The 18,584-nt window shown below is 36.6% G+C and overlaps 1 protein-coding gene across 1 annotated transcript in view; it reads left to right on the forward strand.

The window, feature by feature from the left end:
* LOC102235215 (neuropilin-2-like) overlaps positions 1 to 8,895 on the forward strand; it is a 119,134-nt gene extending 110,239 nt beyond the window's left edge. The window contains exons 17-18 of the mRNA XM_023336769.1: positions 2,776 to 2,838; positions 4,796 to 8,895. Coding sequence (XP_023192537.1) covers positions 2,776 to 2,838; positions 4,796 to 5,121 — 389 coding nt within the window. The 3' untranslated portion in view covers positions 5,122 to 8,895. The remainder of the gene's footprint in view (positions 1 to 2,775; positions 2,839 to 4,795) is intronic.
* The last annotated feature ends 9,689 nt before the right edge of the window (positions 8,896 to 18,584 follow it).

The raw sequence follows: 18,584 nt of genomic DNA on the forward strand, positions 1-18,584 counted from the left end.
CCAAAAGTGGCAAAGAGCCATCCCCATCTCTGCCTGAATGAAAAAAGGCCTCTTTTTTATTCCTCGCTTTACTAATTGAAGAGAGGAGAAAAATGGGTCTAGAGGGAGTTTTAATCCCTCTTCAGATCCATGTGATAATTCTTCTCAGAATTTTAGCCTGGAGGCTTTAAGCCAGCATCATTAAACATTGTTCAATGGTCATCTAAAGACTGTCCAAGCTCCTCTTACCCTTACTTTGTTTTTGCCATCTCCCCGTAAGTGATTTGATGTTTTGTCGAGGCCCACAGTGGTTTTATTTGATCAAAGACAACCGAAGTTTGGAGCTCAGAGACTGCTGCGAAGGGGCACTTTTATATATTTACAAGTCAGAACTTTTACAGCAAAAACAGATTGCAGGAAGACATCATAAAGGTTTCTAACTTGCATAAATAATGTTTTAGTTACTGAAATAATCAAGGTATTACTGGCTTTTCTTGATGTAATGCTTTTTTTCCCTTGTTGGAACAAATAATTGCAAAAGAACAAAGTTGAAGTAACTGAGGTAGATCTTTATTTTTTTCCTCCTCTCTGTGAAATGCACCAATAGCATAGACAGTGAAAAAATCCCACAGCCTGATGCTTCCACCTCCTTGTTTTTGCGTTGTAAATTTCAGACCAGTCTGAAGGTGCTAATTTTGAAGCAGAAGCTTTTATTTCTTTGGTCAGGTGATGTAAAACTGGTTTTATTGTTGACAGTGAGACTGGTGTTTTGGTTATTGGGTTGTTCTAGAAAAATATTATTATTAGCTGGAGACTAAAAGACAGTTCAGTGTTCCAGTGGTACAATAATCCCAAATTTTGGTTGGATATTGAAAAGGTGTCCAGTTTAAGCTCATGTTTAAAGAAAAAAAAAATTAAATATCTCAGTTGTTCAGAGGTCTGATCCTGTCTTCAGCGACAGCAGAGTCATATTACCTGTAAAAAAAACTTTCTGCCTCACTGGAGCATAAGTGATCCTTCCTGTTGTTTTAATTACTGGTTACATTTTGCAGCTTCATTTCTTTTCTAAACTGTTTGTTCTTTTCAACTCAGACATCTATATTTACTTTTTGTCAGAAGTTTACACTAACTCATGTGCATGGTTGTCATGGTAATTTTAGGCTTTTAATCATTTATTTTAATAATTATTATCTCATGACGCAATATACCTAAACTCCCATCTTATACTTGACCACATAAGCTTTGTAAATCCTGGATTTAGACCATTCCAGGATTTAAATCCTGGAATGGTCTTCACTTTTTATTGGGGTTTCAAGTTTTCTGCTTATGCAGTTCATAACCAATTTTGCTTGTAATTCTGATTTGTTTTATATTGTCTCCCTATTTATGTTTACTGGAGAATTTGAAAACATTTCTCAGTCTTGTATTTTCCAGCCAGTTTGTGCTACGCACCAGTTTTAAAATCTGTGAACCAGGCCCACAGCATGATGTCGTCATCACCATTCTTGACAGTTAGAACATTATTAGGTTTAGCAAAAAAAAATATGAAGACATACATCTATGTCTGTTCAAACTCCAGATAATGAAATGTATTGCCCCCATGAGATTATGTAAACGTTTCACTAGTTTCTATATTGGAGATCATTTTTGACTCTTGATACAAGTAAAACACAGTCATTAGTTAAAAGCAATGTTTATTTGCACATTTTGCTGTTATTCTTGTGAGAAAAGAAATAAATTGTTGTTGATTTGTGTTGGACTTTGCTGATATGAAATATTGATGCATGACACAGAAAGTGCTCATACTCTGAATATGCAAAGGTACATCTTTGTTAATACAGGGTTTGTTTCTTCTTTTTCTTCAGCTCTGTATGTCCATGTTAACTTTCTATAATAGAAACCTCAAATTTTACAGCAGGTGTCCTTTAAAAGTTTTAATCTCGCTGTTATTTACAGTTAAACGAGAACTTGAAGCTTGGAGTTTATTGAATCTATAAAATTGAAGATGCCAAACTTGTCTCATGGATGAATGACCTTATCTAACAGAGGAAATGAGGCTCCATATCTTTTTTTTTCCTGCACACCCTAAATTACGTTTTCACCTCCTATCTTCTGAATATCTATTACAGTTTCTGGTTATAAAGTGCTTTTGGTTCCTAATAAATGATTATCAGCTCCACAGATATTGCTCCATTTTTTATTTTTTATTCTCAAATCGAACTGAACAAGAACTGAGCCTATAACAAAGCCTTCAAAGCCTTGCACTCAGCAGTTTAAACATGGTATTTTAGCTTGTTGAATTTCTCTGGCTTGGTATGTGAAAGAAAAATGGTTGTGGTGAATGTGAAAGTAATAAAAGTAATATTTTTCTATCAAAATAAAAAGTTTTGTGTGTCTTTATCCGTCTTTCTCCTCCCTATCTTCACACTCTTTCAATCTCCCAACTTTTTTTCATTTATAAGCAAACAAAAATAATTGTAAAAAAGAAACACTGATTCTTATCACCCTATGAAACTGGTGGGGAGCCTGGCTGAAGAGTACAGCTTTATATCTTTCCCTCGACAGACTGAACACAGACACTGCAAAAGGTTTCTGTGTGAGATTTGTTGTTTGTTCTCTTTAGAAAACTTTAAACAAGATCGAGGCCATTGTACCGAGCGATTATCATCTACAAATGCAGCTGCTGTGCTGACAGCATCAGAGATGGACTGATGTTATCACAACATGATCTAAACTCTGGAGTAAGCGAGTGGACAGAGGAGATTAATGCAGCTTTTCTTTCCGTCTCTCCTACAGATCAGAAGCCTAAAGATTTCGGAAACGATCCTGCTTTCAATCACAAGCAGCACCCCAATGGAGGTAAGGTCCTCCCCTCCGGCAGCCAGAGGCTACACAGTCTTGTCTCACCCACACACTTTAATGGAAATACTGTTAGCAGAGGCATGCCTGTAGCTCTTCTTTATACATGCAGTTCTACAAGAAATAAGCCTGTGGCAGCAGTCTGACAGAGTTTGCACAGAAGGAAGAAGAATGTTAGCGAGCATTCAAACGTTTTTTTCTCTTTTTTTTTTTTGCATGTAGTCTCTTTTTTTGCCTTTGTTTTTCATGTTTCAGTGACCCATAAAGCATGACAGACAGCTCACTCCTGTGCACACAGAAAAACATGACTGTAGCAATCACAGTCTACAGAATTTTATTTTTTTTGCTTTTTCCAGCCCATAGACATTTACAAGAGAATACTTGTAGTTTGTCTTCTAAAATGTGTTTACTGTCTGTCTGGAGCCTTTTTCTGTGTGGGCTTCTCATAAAGTGCTAAAAAGGATACATTTGCCTCACTGTTTTACCACATAGATAAACAGGCATCGTTCTGAACCAGTAAAAGCAGTTTAGACATTGAAAAGCCTTAACACGTCTGAATTCTACATTTTCAGATGTAGAATGCAAAACATTGCATTTTTGTAATAACAAAAGCTTTTAATTATTCAGACAATAAAAAAGGTGGGTTTAACAGTTCTAAATGTTTTTATGCAATATACGTATATGTAGAAAATCTACAACAAAATGGCAGCAATGGTATGAGACTTGCAAAAGTAATTTTGAGGGTTTGATTTATGTCTTTATGTAGGCTACCATTTACATTTTTTTCCCTCGGTAAAAATTTGGTTAATTTCTTCTAAATATAAATACATATTTTAGTTTAATTTCATTAGCTTTTAAATTACAACAGATCATGTCGCACATATTTATACATGCAATCTTTTTTGCGGTTCAAGACATTTTATTTTGTAAGTTAAGGGGCAGAAGCAGCTCTTTGACTTGAAAAGATCAGAGGCGTCCAACTCCTACATTAACTGTCTCCTTTCCAACACAGCAAAGGCGATCACTGAATTACCCTCTCAGTATGTCATTAAGTTCTACAGAGGCTTGGTTGTGAACCATTTGTCTAATTTGTTTAATTCAGGGGTGTTTAAGCAAAATGCAGGATAGGTTATTAAAGGGGACATATTACACACAAGTCACATTTTACACGTTTTTGTACTTCAAACAGCCAGAGCACTTTTAAAAAAAACACTCAGCTGGCTTTAGGCAATAAGTTAATAATAAGTTAATGTTTTTTGGTGTCTGGAAAATGAGCCATTTTAAAAAAACTTCGGAATGTAACGTCACAAATCAGCAAGCACCGCCTATCACCTAGCAACCCCAGTCAAGCCCAGCCCGTTACCTGGCAACCCAAGCTGAGCTTCAACGTTGGATCAGCTGGTTTCGCTTGTGTACAATGGCTGCTGGAAAGGACAAGTGTTTAGTTGTTGGCTTACCATTTAGAAACCACTTGCTGCATTCTTGTTGGTTGTGCATGAGGTTCCACTTCTGTTTTTCAAAGATGCACGGTCCTATAATTGCGCATCTATTTGCAGCCATTTTCACATGCAAGTGTAAATGTTGAGTTGGGGGGCATGGCTGGCAGCAGCTTATTTGGATTTAAAGTGACAATCTGCCTTAAACAGCTCATTCTGAAAGGACCTCAAAACGGCAGAATTGATCAGACTAAAATCTCACAATCAAGAAAAACATGGTGGAAAAAATGTAATGAAGATGTTGACCTATCTTAACCTGTTCAAGGAAGCATAACAGGTCCCCTTTAAGGACAAGAATTTGCCAACCCTACTTTAGATCCATGCGTTAGAATGGCCTAGTGAAAGCCCAGACCAAAATTGAACATTTGTTGCAAAACGTCCAAGATGGACAGAAACTTTAGCCTCTAGATTTTTATCACGTGTAAAAGTCTTTTTTCCTAAATTTCTTGTGTTTTCTCCAGATTTTGTCTTCTCCGGCTGGCCGTCCTCCTTCTCCACCCCGTCCTCCGACATGGACCCATCCTCCGTGACGCTGGTGTCGGAAAAGGACAAGGACAACGCCTGGCTGTACACGCTGGACCCCATCCTCCTCACCATCATCGTGATGAGCTCGCTGGGCGTTCTGCTGGGAGCCGTTTGCGCCGGCCTGCTCCTGTACTGCACATGCTCGTACAGCGGGCTGTCCTCGCGATCCTCCACAACGCTGGAGAACTACAACTTTGAGCTGTATGACGGGATCAAGCACAAAGTGAAGATAAACCAGCAGAGGTGCTGCTCGGAGGCATGAGGAATGACGGACATCCCCTGAAGATTTTCCTTCCTTCTTATTTGGACATAGACATGAAAAAGAAGCACCATCTGAAATTTCAACCCTCGTCCCTGCCTGAAATCTTGCTACTCCTTTGCTCTGATGTCAAACGGGGGTAACACTGAACTCTCTATGTGCTGGCGGTGGGGGGTCATAAACGAAGGAAAGTCTGATCCCTGATTCCCTTAAGCAACTGAGTCCCTTTTCTCCTCTGCCTGCAGGAGAAACCTGCTCGATTCTAAAAGCCTGTGAATGAATGATTGAATGAAGGAATGAAATAAAAGAATATAAATGACTGAAGTACCATAAAATACAGCCCACCAACCACTGGAATGAAGTGGACTTCAGCACCCATGACAATCTGGACATTTAGACGTCAAATGGCAGCACAGTCTGGGGTGTTCTAGTTATGAATTTCTGAACGGTACTTCGCAGAACTTTAGTTGTTTTTCCTCATCTTCCAAAAGAAGATGGGGTGAAAAAATCTGTCTTTGCATCCAATTGCTTGTGAAGACTTCTCCTCCAGTGATCCATTTTAATCTGGGTACTTTTGACTCAAATCAACACATATCAAGTGAATGCCTACCATTCTAAATAGCTTAAAAAGGAAACGACGTAAAAGAATCTAGACTTTTTTTTTTTTCCAGTGAAAAAGGAAAAGGAGGCAAATATTTTCTTTCCCTTTCGTTTTGTTTCTGAAAGTTTCTGGTATGAGTTCTGTGAGTTTTAAACGTCAATAAGCCTGCCATGCAGCGCCCGCTAGCTCCTTTGTCCGCCTTCGGTCTGCGCTTTGTGAAACCAGTGGCATAGAGAAGTAATGGTGACTGTTTTTGTTCTGTTTTAGACTTGTGTCCACTTGGATGAAAAAAAAAGGTTAAGAAAAAGCAAGCTTCAGTTCATAGCAACCCTGTAGAGCTTTTTATGCCATTTTTAGACCTTTTTTTTTAGGGTTTTGTTGAACTCCATGATCTTAGCTGTTACTTTAGTCCTTTTTCTATTTTACATTTCCCATTACAGATTATCAGTCTAAGAGTAGGGAAAAGTTATACTCAAGACAGAAAATCAGAGTTTTATCAAAAAAAAATCTAACATGCTGTTATGGAGTTGTGCTTTAGATTCAGTATTCTAGAGTTTTGGTTTTTTGGTATATATATAACTATATTTTTTTGCTTTTCAGACTGTATGATGCCCAAATGATGGACAGACACTGTGTAAACAAAATGTCAGTAATTATTTTATTGCAACCTATGGATTGCCAAAGAGCTGTGTATGTGCTCAGTGGGTCTGAACAAGTGTTAAATGAGGCTGGGTGGACTGGGAGTGATGAATCGACTTGATGTTGTAGCATCGCTCTCAATCCTAAGAAGCCTGTTTGGGGGAAAAATGCAGAAAGATGACTGAAGGTGAGGATTGGGAAGCATACCGTTGACTTCTTTAGACACACAATCGAGCCTTAAGCAAATTACAGTATACGCTGTATTGGAGGACAGCCATTACGGAGGGCCAGTGCTGCTGGAGAGACTGATGCTTCAAATGAGACACACACTCACCTCTACATACACACGCAAACATCTACGCTCCTCTGTTTTCAGGACTTTACGTAATCCTCAGGCCCACACCTCAACTTTAAAGGTGGAGTTTGGTTTGTTTGACGTTATGCAGAGTAGGTCTGAGCTGTGAGTATCTTACCTGCAGCAGGAATCTCAGTTTGGAGAACCAAAAAGAAATCACTTTTTTTTTTCCAGTAACATCATGTTATTTTTGCAGTTTCCCAATGTCAACGTGTTGTACCTAAATAACTTGAAATATTTACTAAAACATATTTGATTGTTTTGCGTAAATCAAAAAATACTGTAATAATTCCAAATGAGAACTTAACCCCTCAGCAAAATTCACTTTATTTCACTCCCTTTTTATTTTCTATTTTCTATTCTTGCAGTATTAGTCATTTTGTAAGTGACTTTTTTGGGGTACAAAATGATACAAGTACACATTTTCTACCAGCTGTGCATCAATTTCTACCACTAGTTGTTTAAAAGTGTATTTCTTCAATCTAATCTTAGTCTATTGTAAGGAAATGTAGCTACTTAACTACAAAAATATTGTCACCGGCTCAAATCAGTTATTTTAATGTGATCTTGGGTCATAATCGGCTAGATTTTATAAGGAAACATAAAATGCAATACAAAGTTTTCACTGAAAACTTCACTGAATAATACGCAAATCACATTAGATAATGCCATTAATCATAATAATTCCTAAAAACGCAAAGGTACAAAGACGAATATACAGATTAACCATGGTTTATCAATGGAAGTGGATTTTGTTTGTTTATCTGGGTAATTGTAATATTTTCAATGCAATTGTAATATTGTGTGCCCATTAACCATTATTGAACATGTCGTGATTGAGAAAATTTTAAAAAAAAAAGGCAAAATTATTTTATGTGCAAATAACTGTTGGTTCAAACTGTTGAAAAAGTGCTTGATTGTTTTTTGGCTTTAGTTGTTTCATATATGGACAATTTCCTTTTTGAGTGGAAGTTTAGTTAACTTAGCTTTCCTTTGAAAATTCATCTCTGATTCTCCAAACTAAGATTACGCTGACTGCTTTCTAATGCAAATAAAACTCCACTATTACTCCACACAATCCCACTTAAAAAACACACAAATCACGTATTTATCATAAACTAAAGAATCAAACTCTAAACTTATCCATTTAAGTTTAGTGTCTAGTATTTTGGTTCCCATGTTGCATATCATGCAATTTATTTCAGTTCTGATACCTGACAAATGATAGCTCAACAAAAGACCCAGAGGAGGTCAAAAAGAAAGTAACATATGGCAATGATTATGTTTACTTGTCAGAAAAAAAAAATTAAAATAGGTCAAGACTTTATTCAGTAGGAAAAATTAGACTTAAACACATAAGCATAATAACTTTTCAGACTCATTTTACAGTTTTATTAAGAAGAGCACATACAAAACCAGAGCTAAATGAAAATGTTTCAGTTTTTCTTGTGGCCTTGTGCTGTTGAGCTGGTGACAGAAAATTCGGATGAGGTGCCTTTAATGTTTCACATAGTTCAAAAATATTTACAGTAAAAAATAATCACATCTGTCCTGTAATATGTCATTTATAATGTTTTAAAAAGTTTGTGCAAATCATGAAGGATAGAGAAGAATACTGTGCAGCTAGTCTGAGTTTCCGAGGTTAGTATTGACTGATTTTCATAAAGCGCTAATCATAAGCATTAGTTCAGCTAAGATGCTATACCAACATTAGCAGAAGCTAATACTAAAGTGCAAATTAAACTTATGTTGATACCCAACATGTGTTGCAACGGATAGTATATCGCCCTAAGTAGGGTCAGATTTGTTATTCCACACCCACATTTATGGTTCAACTTCAGGAAGTGATTCTTTCAAACAGTTTGTTTCAGTTTTATAATTGATGAGAATGGCTAATTCTGTGCTGATTTTGCCTAATTGTCCATTTCTGTCTTCAGTCAGCAGATTTTAAATTGTTTGCCAGTTCTACAGGTACAGAATAATCATCATTTGCTTCACCGCAACAAAAGATGGGCGGGAAACGTGAGGCGAGAAAATGCCTTGAACTGCTCGCGTAAACAGTCTTCAAACACTTCAAAATAAGAGCATGAACATATAAATGTCTAACCACTTGAAGAGTTCTCAACAGTCAATACCCAAAACGTCAACACAGATGTTAAGTTTAAAGTAAAAAAAAAAAAAAGGCAAGTACATTAGCACTTTAGAATTTATCTGAAAAAATAATTTAGGGGAAACTAAGTGTGCTTAACATTTTCAAAGTTAGCAAAAACACTAAGGCGCTAAAAGAAAGATTAGCTCTGCTGTTAGCGCTGATCTGCTAATTAGAAGTAAAAGTATTTATGACCAGATGACTAAAAATAAGAAACACCCTGTTCCAAAACCCTTCAAATCCACAAAATACATTGGACTATTGAACTTAAAGAAATGTGAATACTATTTTTTCTCTTACTGTATTAAAAATCACTGAATGGACATTTTTAGGGATTTCTAAAGCAACACAAAATGAGAAGCCATGAAAGTTAAAAAATATATCAGAAAACAGGGCATGTTATTCACATTCTATCTATTAAAACCTGGTCCTCTGTAGAAATAACAAAACAAACACTAGGCTGGTGGTGAGGAGTGACGTCAGCTTCAGAATCAGACACAGACCTCTGCCTGTTTTTCACTTTTTCTATGTTCACGTTTCACTCTGCTAGATGATCAGATTTTGTCAAGTCCTTCTGAGTCTCTGTTCCCTGTGAATCCGATGGGATTTGGGTCACACTTGTCAGAAAAGTGGAAGTAAAGGAGAGAAACGAGTTGCATATTTGCCTGGAGCCCATTTGTTCTCTGTCTTCGATTTCCTCTTTCGTCTCTCGACTGTCATAGGCATGCATTAATGTAGCCATAAAATGCACACTGAGAGTAAACGCATCATCAGAATTTGCTAAATGATTGCCAAAAAAGAGAGAGAGAGAGAATAAAGAAACAAAAGAAAGAGATGAAGAAATTTCTCTCCATTATTTTTTTTATTATTATTATTATTTGGACTGTTTTCCAAGTGCCTTGGAGCTTTCTATCTTTTTTGATCTCTGACTCTTTCTCTTTCCCTACTGATGTCTCACTCTGACTCTTCTCTTACACACAGTGCAACCAAAACATCAATGAGTGAGCAGTGAGTACATGTGCAAGGTTAACCTGTTCTGTCTCCCGCTTGGCTTTGCTTCATTTCCCTCTGAACACCCAGATAGTATTACCTCTTCTGTCTTTGAAGGCTACACACAGGCACACATATTGACTTATGCACAACTGACTGACACAAACACAGTACATTATGACACACCGACGGCACTGGCCAGAAAACTCAAACTGTTGTTTGTAGACTTTGTACAGAAGAATTTCTTTTTTTAATGTTATTATTATTTAATAAAGGCTAAATAACAAGTAATCGCTCTGTATGTGCTTTTCTTGTTGGTTATGTTTAAGATGTTAATCCCATGCAACCCTAGAATGACTAATAATTTTCATAATGAATATGCAAATAGTCTCCAGACTCCAGGACATCAAAGACTAGAAAAATCTACAAGTCTTCTACCTTTGAAATAGTTTATTACATCCTTTTGAATGTTCAGTAATGAGATACAGCACACCATAGCAGTTGTTTATCAATTTAATTGAATTCAGTCTTATCACCAATTCACAACAAATACCATCTTAAGGCAGCAGATTAATTTCATATACAATTATACTATTTATCATTTTCATCATGCACAGTCCAATCACGCACAGATTCCATCAAATGCTGCGTAAGCTATTGAATCATTAAATTTGCAGCAATACCTTATCCTGAGTAAGCATGCGGTGATAGTAGAGAGAAAGAACTCTATTTTAATAGGAAGTTCTCCAGCAGAAGTGGAATTGGTACCACTGACGGTGACTGGCTAGGGGTTTAGATGGCAGGAAGGAGACATTGAAAAAACACAGAAACCATGGGCAATGACTATTTTTTATGAAATAAGAAAGACAAGCTTTCTAGGTGGCTCCATTTAGGAAAGAGACACAGTTAAACACGCAAGCGCCCAACCAGATGTACTTTCTATGGGAAAGTTTAGCAAATCATGTTCAAACCAGTCATTTGAAGATGTTTTGAACCATTTTTACTCAAACCTTTCTCCACTGCACCTTAGGGTGACACCTGCTGGCACAAGGTTGCCTTTTAAGGGTTGCTGATTAAACTTATATCTCCACATCACAACCAAAATAACATTTTTATTCTCAAGAATCCATATGAAATTTAAATAAGTTAAATAATCAGAAGAATAAGAATTATATTAACTTAGTGATCTTTGTGGTGAACAACATGGAAAAGTTACATGCTGCACATATTTGCATGTTGAGCAGCTCATTTTGCAGCCCACACACACCTCTCGCTGCCTCAGCAGGACACTCGTACCCACACAAACCATTTCATGTTTCCAACTTCTTTTCTTGTTCTCAATGTTTAAATAGACTTTATTCAACAAAAAACTGACTTACTGTTATTACTTGATTAAAGAAGTAAGTTTACATTGAAGAAATATTTATAAATCAAATAACTACAAAAGTTAGCTTCATCTATGGCTTTGGGAAACTCAAAAAACCATCACTATTCAGCTTTAGAGTGAAAGTTTGTCTTTGATAACCTCAATCAATGACTTTCAAATGATTTTGATGTGCTAATAGACATTTTTAGCCAGTTTAAGCATTTCAAACGTCAATTTGTGCTGCATTACTGTCAGGATATGATACATCATATCAATGTATAGCATGCTTTGCACTGATGGCTGACTTCTCATTGCTTCTCAAGGGCAAATATACTGTTCAACCTAGCAGAGAGTGGGAAGAGACTTTATCAATCTCACCCTTGTAGTTCAGAAAGATGGAAATGAGTGGAGGTGTGATGAACTGCTGACAACAGCTGCATTATTTGATAATGTGCACAAAAATGTTTGTGATGTTGTCTCTATCTTGTAAAAGCTAATTGTTGGTCTTCCACAAAGCATACGCATTACCAGCAACCACATATAATAAAGTCTGTATTGTTTGTATCAGCCCTCTAATTATCTATGGTACCAACACCACTTCCCACCTGCATCAGCATTTCTTCACCGTTTTCTTCTTCTTGTTTCACTTCTCCCTCATTTATCTGTCCATCATCCCACTGCTCCTCGTCTCCCCAGGAGACTGACCTGATTCTCACGCTTCTTCTGACATAAAACAGCCAATTGCACACAGAAGATGTCTATGCCAAGCACAAGTGTCAAACATTTCTGCACACTCTGAGTTGAACAGGGGCTTACACAACAAACTGGAGCACGGCGGCGTAAAGCCCATGGATGCACACGAGCACTTCAGACAGGTCTCTTGTGGCTGGCATTTGCTGAGAGTGTAACCTACTAACACAGATTTTCTTCTCTCTGCTTAGCAGCACAAATCACTGATCAAACACACATGTACACAACAAACTTCAGCTACTTCAGCTTGTTTTTTTTATTTGAAGAGAGAAAATCAGATGAGATTTCCTGCTATACTGATGATTAAAATGTTTAAAATAAACAAGATTACACCTTAAAGAAGAGAAACATTAACATTTATGTTGTTTTAGGTTGTATTAAAATGTTCTGACTAATTCAATTTAAATTAATGAGTACTTTGAGATAGACATTTTTTTTATAGAAAAACACCCCTTTCGCTGTCGATGCAGTTTATCGGGGTCCAAACGTTGGAGGCGTCAAAACAGATGGACAAGAATCTTTCTCCGTTGTGACCCCTGGAGCTTGTCCTCCTCAGGGAAACTGAAGTGTTTCCATGCCAACCAAATGACACATTTTCTCCAGAGGATCTTGAGTTTGCCATGGGCTCTTCTTAAGGCAGAAAATATCCAAAATACCTCGCTTGGGAGAATGCCATGAGGCAAAACACAGTTTCAATATTTTAGCTTCTACTCGCATTGAGAGACAATGACAGAAGTCAACAGCCACCAGTAAAGTGCAACAAAAATATAAATGATGGGGATGCCAGGAGTTTAAGTGACATCTCTTACTCCAACGTTTTTTAGGGTTAATGTAATAAAATATTTTACTTCAGTGGAAATTAGAATAACTTTTCAACATTATACAGGGCATATTCTGAAGGAGAAGTTAGATAGCTAGTTACATTTAAGGTAATTGGCTTATATCTAGCTAGCTTCAGAATAGCTCTGTATTGTCGAAAGTTATCCTAATCCTAATTGCCACAAAATTGTCTTTCTATCTTTCTAGCTAGCTGATATCTATCTAGCTAGAACAATAGGCATAGTACATGGATGGACGGACAATAGATCAGCATCAACAGCTGAAGTCCTGTTTGTCTGTAAGCTGCCTTTGAGCTCCTTATAAATCAGAAAATGAATTCAAAAAGCTGAAAAAGAAGTACACATAATTCTGCCACTTTGCTGCTGAGTTATCCTTTGAAGAATCATTTTTCTTAACCTGATATCTTCTACAAATATTACATTTGCATAATAAGCATCAGTGCTCTACCAACAAACCCAGATAAACAAAATTTATTGAAGTAAAAACTCACAATTTACATCACGTAGATCAATATTTCTGCTTCACTGAGGCCCCACTCAGCATGCTGAGGAACACTATCTGCTTTTTCATTTTTTTATTTTTCATGTGGGCATTTGATTATTATAACCCACACAGTGCAACTTGCAGATGTGATTTTTCTGTTATTTTTCTATAATTACATTGAAGATGTAATTATAGAAAAGGTGTAATGAACAGTCTCCACCATGCTAATGACTCATCCAACATTAAATGTTCATATATATTTTTTTCTTCTGAATATAACGTCACTTTCTTAAAGCTGCACTAATAATGGGTTAAATAATCAGGACTGAAAAACTGTTTCAAAATGATGAGTTTCAAATTTGGTTTCTGAGCTCCAGCTGAATTCTTTATTTGCAAAGTGAATGTCGGCTAAGCTCACATGTCTCCTTCAGTGTTTATAATTCACACATCCTTGTTTTATCTTCCCCACCTGTGTGGGTTTCTTCGGGGAGAGAGGCTGTTCGTTGTCTTGGCAGCTTCCGGAACCCTGCGCTGCTAAAGTCCCACGCTCAGTGGCTGCACGCTGCGAAATCAAATTACATTTCATCAGACAAAAGCTTTTTATTTCTCGATACACATGTTCAAGTTGGATTGTTGTAAATCTCATCACGGCATAAGGTTTATTGCATTTGCCTCTTTGGCTTTTCATGTGTTTGGCTGTTGGCCAGATACTTGCAGCCGTCCCTGAAAAATTTGGCAAATCAAAAATTTACACTAAAGCTGTGACGCTCACCAGAGAGGAAAAAATAATTATTCACTCCTTATCATTCAGGATTTGGTTCCCTGTCTTTATTTTACACCCATCAGTGTTCTCATTCATGTTTTAAACTTATTCTTCATTTCCTTCATACGCCCGGTGCTGTGAAATGTTGTTTGCTCTTTACAGATTTATTTTTTCTTAAATCTTTCATCAACTGCAATTACAGAGCTAAAATAGCTAAGTCAATATCATTAGTTAATATTTTTTAAAAAGGTTCATCACATACATCTGTAGTAAAACTGATAGCATTTCAGAAATAAAGAGGTATATTTAAGGATTTTTTTAAAAGGTCTAGTCAAAGTTGAGACTTAAATCAAATTGAGATGGTGTAGTATATTTTTCGATCCGCTGTTTATTATCAAACACTATTCTATGTGACTGCTTTAAAGTAAATTATAAAGAAAAGAAAGGTTGCTCCATAGTGATCCAACGACTCATTATGAATCATCACAAACACTTGGTGACAGTTGTTTCAGGGTCAATTACTTTTTCACCGATACAGGTTGTTTTAAATAGTTTTTTCCATTAATAAATTAAACAATCATTTGAAAACTACTTTTTGTTAGTAATTAGGAAACTTTTGGTCTGAAATGAACATTTATCTAATGATGTAGGAGATTTAAAATGCACAAAAAAGCAACAATAGCAGAAATATTTTATGGTCAGACTTTTTCACGGCACTGAATTTTAAATGTTTATTTGCTTCTGGAGTCATTTTTCGTCTCCCACAGTTTATCATCTTCCTCACTTTCGAATATTCAGTCATTATTAAATCTGTGAAACATCTCTGTCAGTGCAGACTCATTCTGTTATGATATCAGTCTTTCCACTCAGAAGCCTCAGGTTTAGACTAAGCTTTTTGCTTGGCATTTGACATTTGAGCTTTTAGAGGCGGCTGTTGACATTAAGTAGGTGGTTTTCCACTCTTAAAGGACTTAGTGCAGGAATGCGTGTGTGAGTGTGTGTTTTGGTTAACGACAATTAAGGTGGGCGCAAAATCAGACACATAAATAAATATCAAAATGATCCTATTTTTAAAAAAAAAAATAAACACATAAAAAAGTCCAACATATATAACAAGACAACACACTCTGGTATGACTGCTGACTTAGTTCCCCATAAATAGCAACAATAGTCTTCAACAGGCCCTCTTGGAAAGCTGCAGAGTGGTCTGCCATGGAGCCAAGTCTTTCATCTAGGTAGGTGGCGCAAGTGTTTAAAGGGGTGTTGCTGGCACCGGCAGCAAAATGCCTGTGTTTAGCACTCGCTGTTCTACCACACACAGCTGACTAACTTCACTTAACTGCAACTGTACCCACACACACCTGTCAATATGTGTTGGATCAAACACAGCCAGCCTACAGAGCTGCCTCTACTCTGTAAGCTGTTCGCAGGGGATTTATCAGTTCCTTTTAAACTTGGTTTGAGTTTTTTTTTTTTTTGTTGCCTTCAGGTGTCAAGGAAAGAGGTGTACTTTTGTTTTTTGTTTTTTTTATGTGGAGGATTGATGGTATTCTGACATTGTTTTTAAAAATGAATTTTTGGACAAACTCACACCAGCTTTACATTGCATAAGTTGTCCAAGCACAGGGAACTAATTTATTTCAAAACATTTGAAAGAAGTTTAATTTGAAAATGTAAGTTCAGCTGCTGCCCTGAAAAGTCAACTAGAAAACAGTTTTTGTTTTTACTCAGAAAATAAAGTTTATCAAGTTGATAAAACAAGAGATAATTTGTCAACACTGCAAAAACACAAAATTCAAGAAATTTTGGTTTAGTTTCTCAATACACTTTAAATAAATGATAATTTACTTTTCTGTACAAATTAGAAGCTTCTTTTAAGTTAATATTTCTGTATCATTGGGGAAAGTATAGTTTCACTGGCAGATTTTTTCACTTATAACAAGGGAAACATGGCTTGTTAAAAAAACTATTTTCTAGAACATTTCTGAGATTAATCTAAAAATTTTTTAGTTTTTTCTAGCAAATTCTTGACTTTTTGAAACTCAAAGTTTTTCTAGAAAATTAGTTAATTTCTAAATTTCTGAGTTTGGGGTAGAAATTTTCTTTTTAGTGTATATAACGCCATTGTATAATCTTGATAGGGTCATTTATTTTAATTATCTCCCTTTGTATTTTTTTCTTAATTCAGCCTAAAATGTGCAAAAGACTGAGACCATTCAAGTTTGGAGTATGGTTTATTTCACTGACATTACTTGAAAGCTTCACTGTCCTTGTGCTCAAGTCCTATCAGTGCCAGCTGACTGTTACTGCACTGTGTGGTATAGTACAATTCAATGGGACACCGTCCTAATGAGTGAAAATAAATTTTCTCTATCTTTGAAAGTATCTGTTGTATATCTGACAAAAGAAAAAATCAGTGACTATTTTCTTGAGCTGTGTCATCTCGGTGCGAATTAGGGGATTGTATCTGTGCCACAGTGTTACCTCTTTCTTTTTGCTGTTGCCTGGCAACTCCACGCTCACATTGTTTGCACCAGAAAGACCAGCTGATTACATTGATCCTTACCAGTATGGTGACAAGAGTGGCTGTCCACCAGTCGAACAGAGAGGGAAACAGGATCCAAAGAGAGCAGAATAACAAGGCCAGTGCAGACAGCAGTACCTGATTCATTTGAGAAAATATTCTGTCCTTCCTTTTTCCCTATTGTGTTCTCTTTAAAAGCCATTAGATTTATTTTTTACATTTGTATTTGAAATGAATCAACAAAAAGTTGGTACATAAGATTCTGTAATAGAAAAAGGAAATATTTTTGTAGTGTTTTCTGCAACAATTAAAAATAGGGGGCCAAAATACTGCAACTCTTTGGTATGACCATCCAACTGATGTCTGGTGATTAATCCTACATCTTTCAATGGTCCTTGGGATGGTTTTACAACTTGACTGCTTCTAAATGTACTCATTGGCTTATTTGGGTGTATGTCAGAGGACAAGACTTTAAATGAAATGTCCATGAGCAAACAACAATCTGTTCATTGCCAAACCTAGAACAATGTCAGATTTATAGATACTATGGAGAGACTCACAGAGAGCCAGTCATCAGCACAACTGAATGACTGGCTGAATGACTCAAGACTCCAAAACAAAGAATGCAAACAAAAATTAAATTGTGCCATATTTTAGCAATCGTAGTATTTCTTTTGTCTTTGATAATAGACCCGCTACCACTAGAATATGGGTTTATTTTGATTGTATGTACCCAGAATGCCCTGCTCTTTAGTTTGCTTCCTGCTTTTGGAGCAGTCTTTGGTCTGTTTTGCACTTACATAAGCATTCGAGCTGCGCCAGACTTCATGTCAATCAAACCGAATGAAAACTCTAGTCCGCCTAAGTTTTTAGGCAGACTAGAGTTTGCTTTTTGAACCGCATGAAAGTTTAATGATGCATTCACCAATCGCCAAACAAACTGGACCTTCAAGGCAAATGAATTAGAGTTTTATTAAAACAGACTACACAGCGCTGGTGTGAATGCACCCTAAACTAACCTAACTAGTTACCACAACCACAGTATAATTGTGTTAAAGGCAGATGTTAGGATGCACTTGATGAGATTTTTTTTTCCTTTTGTTAGTTATTGTACTTGAAGTTGGAGTCAAAATTTTAAGACCTGACTTTGACTTAACCCTTAGACAATTAAGGCTTAATTTGAATTAGAGAAAAATTACATGTAAACATGTTTGACCAACTCCCACAGGACAATCCAATGGCTCAGGTGTGTCCATGTGCAGTCTATGATAATTTGTTAAGGGCAAAGTAATAACACAATTTTGGCCTACAAATGAAGATTTTTTTAAAAGAAGCAAGGCCTCTCTGAGCTCATAAAGCCTCAAAAGTGATTTTTCCTTTAAGAAAAATATCATTTTAATGATAAGCATTGCATTATCTAGTTTCACATGTTTTGTTTTCCATTACATCTGGTGTCTATTATTTTTTCTTGATGATGTTTTGTGATTAAATAAATGTCTGACTTTTACTGAAAGGCACATATTTGTGTGGCTTTCAGTAAAAATCACATAAAGTAATTTCTCCTCTTTCATAGACTACTTCTAATAAATTCAACTTAGAGAGAAAGGGGACACTTAAAATACAGAGCTTGAGGTTACTCTACAATGTGGGATTTAGCCTAAATCTTGGCAAAGTCCCCTGGATCTGGAATATACACAGCTTTTATTGTTCCCAACACGGGCTTTTAAGCTGACGGAGTCTTTACTAACAACAAAGGATCGCACATTAGAAATGAGCACCTTCCATTTGATGGCGAGGGACAGATCGGCCCTCTGAATAGGAAACTTCCTGTGCATCTTCTTTTGGAGATTTCCTGGGTCTGTCTAGCTTGGAGGAAACCCCAGGGCAGATCCAATACTTGCTGGAAGGACTGTACATCCCTTCAGGCTCAGGATTGATTGGGGATCTTTCGTGAATAACTAAAGAGGATCCCTTGGGTAAAGGAATGTCTAGGATTCCTTTCATCC

This window comes from Xiphophorus maculatus, chromosome 7 (genome assembly GCF_002775205.1).
Source record: "Xiphophorus maculatus strain JP 163 A chromosome 7, X_maculatus-5.0-male, whole genome shotgun sequence".
Lineage (NCBI taxonomy): Eukaryota > Metazoa > Chordata > Actinopteri > Cyprinodontiformes > Poeciliidae > Xiphophorus > Xiphophorus maculatus.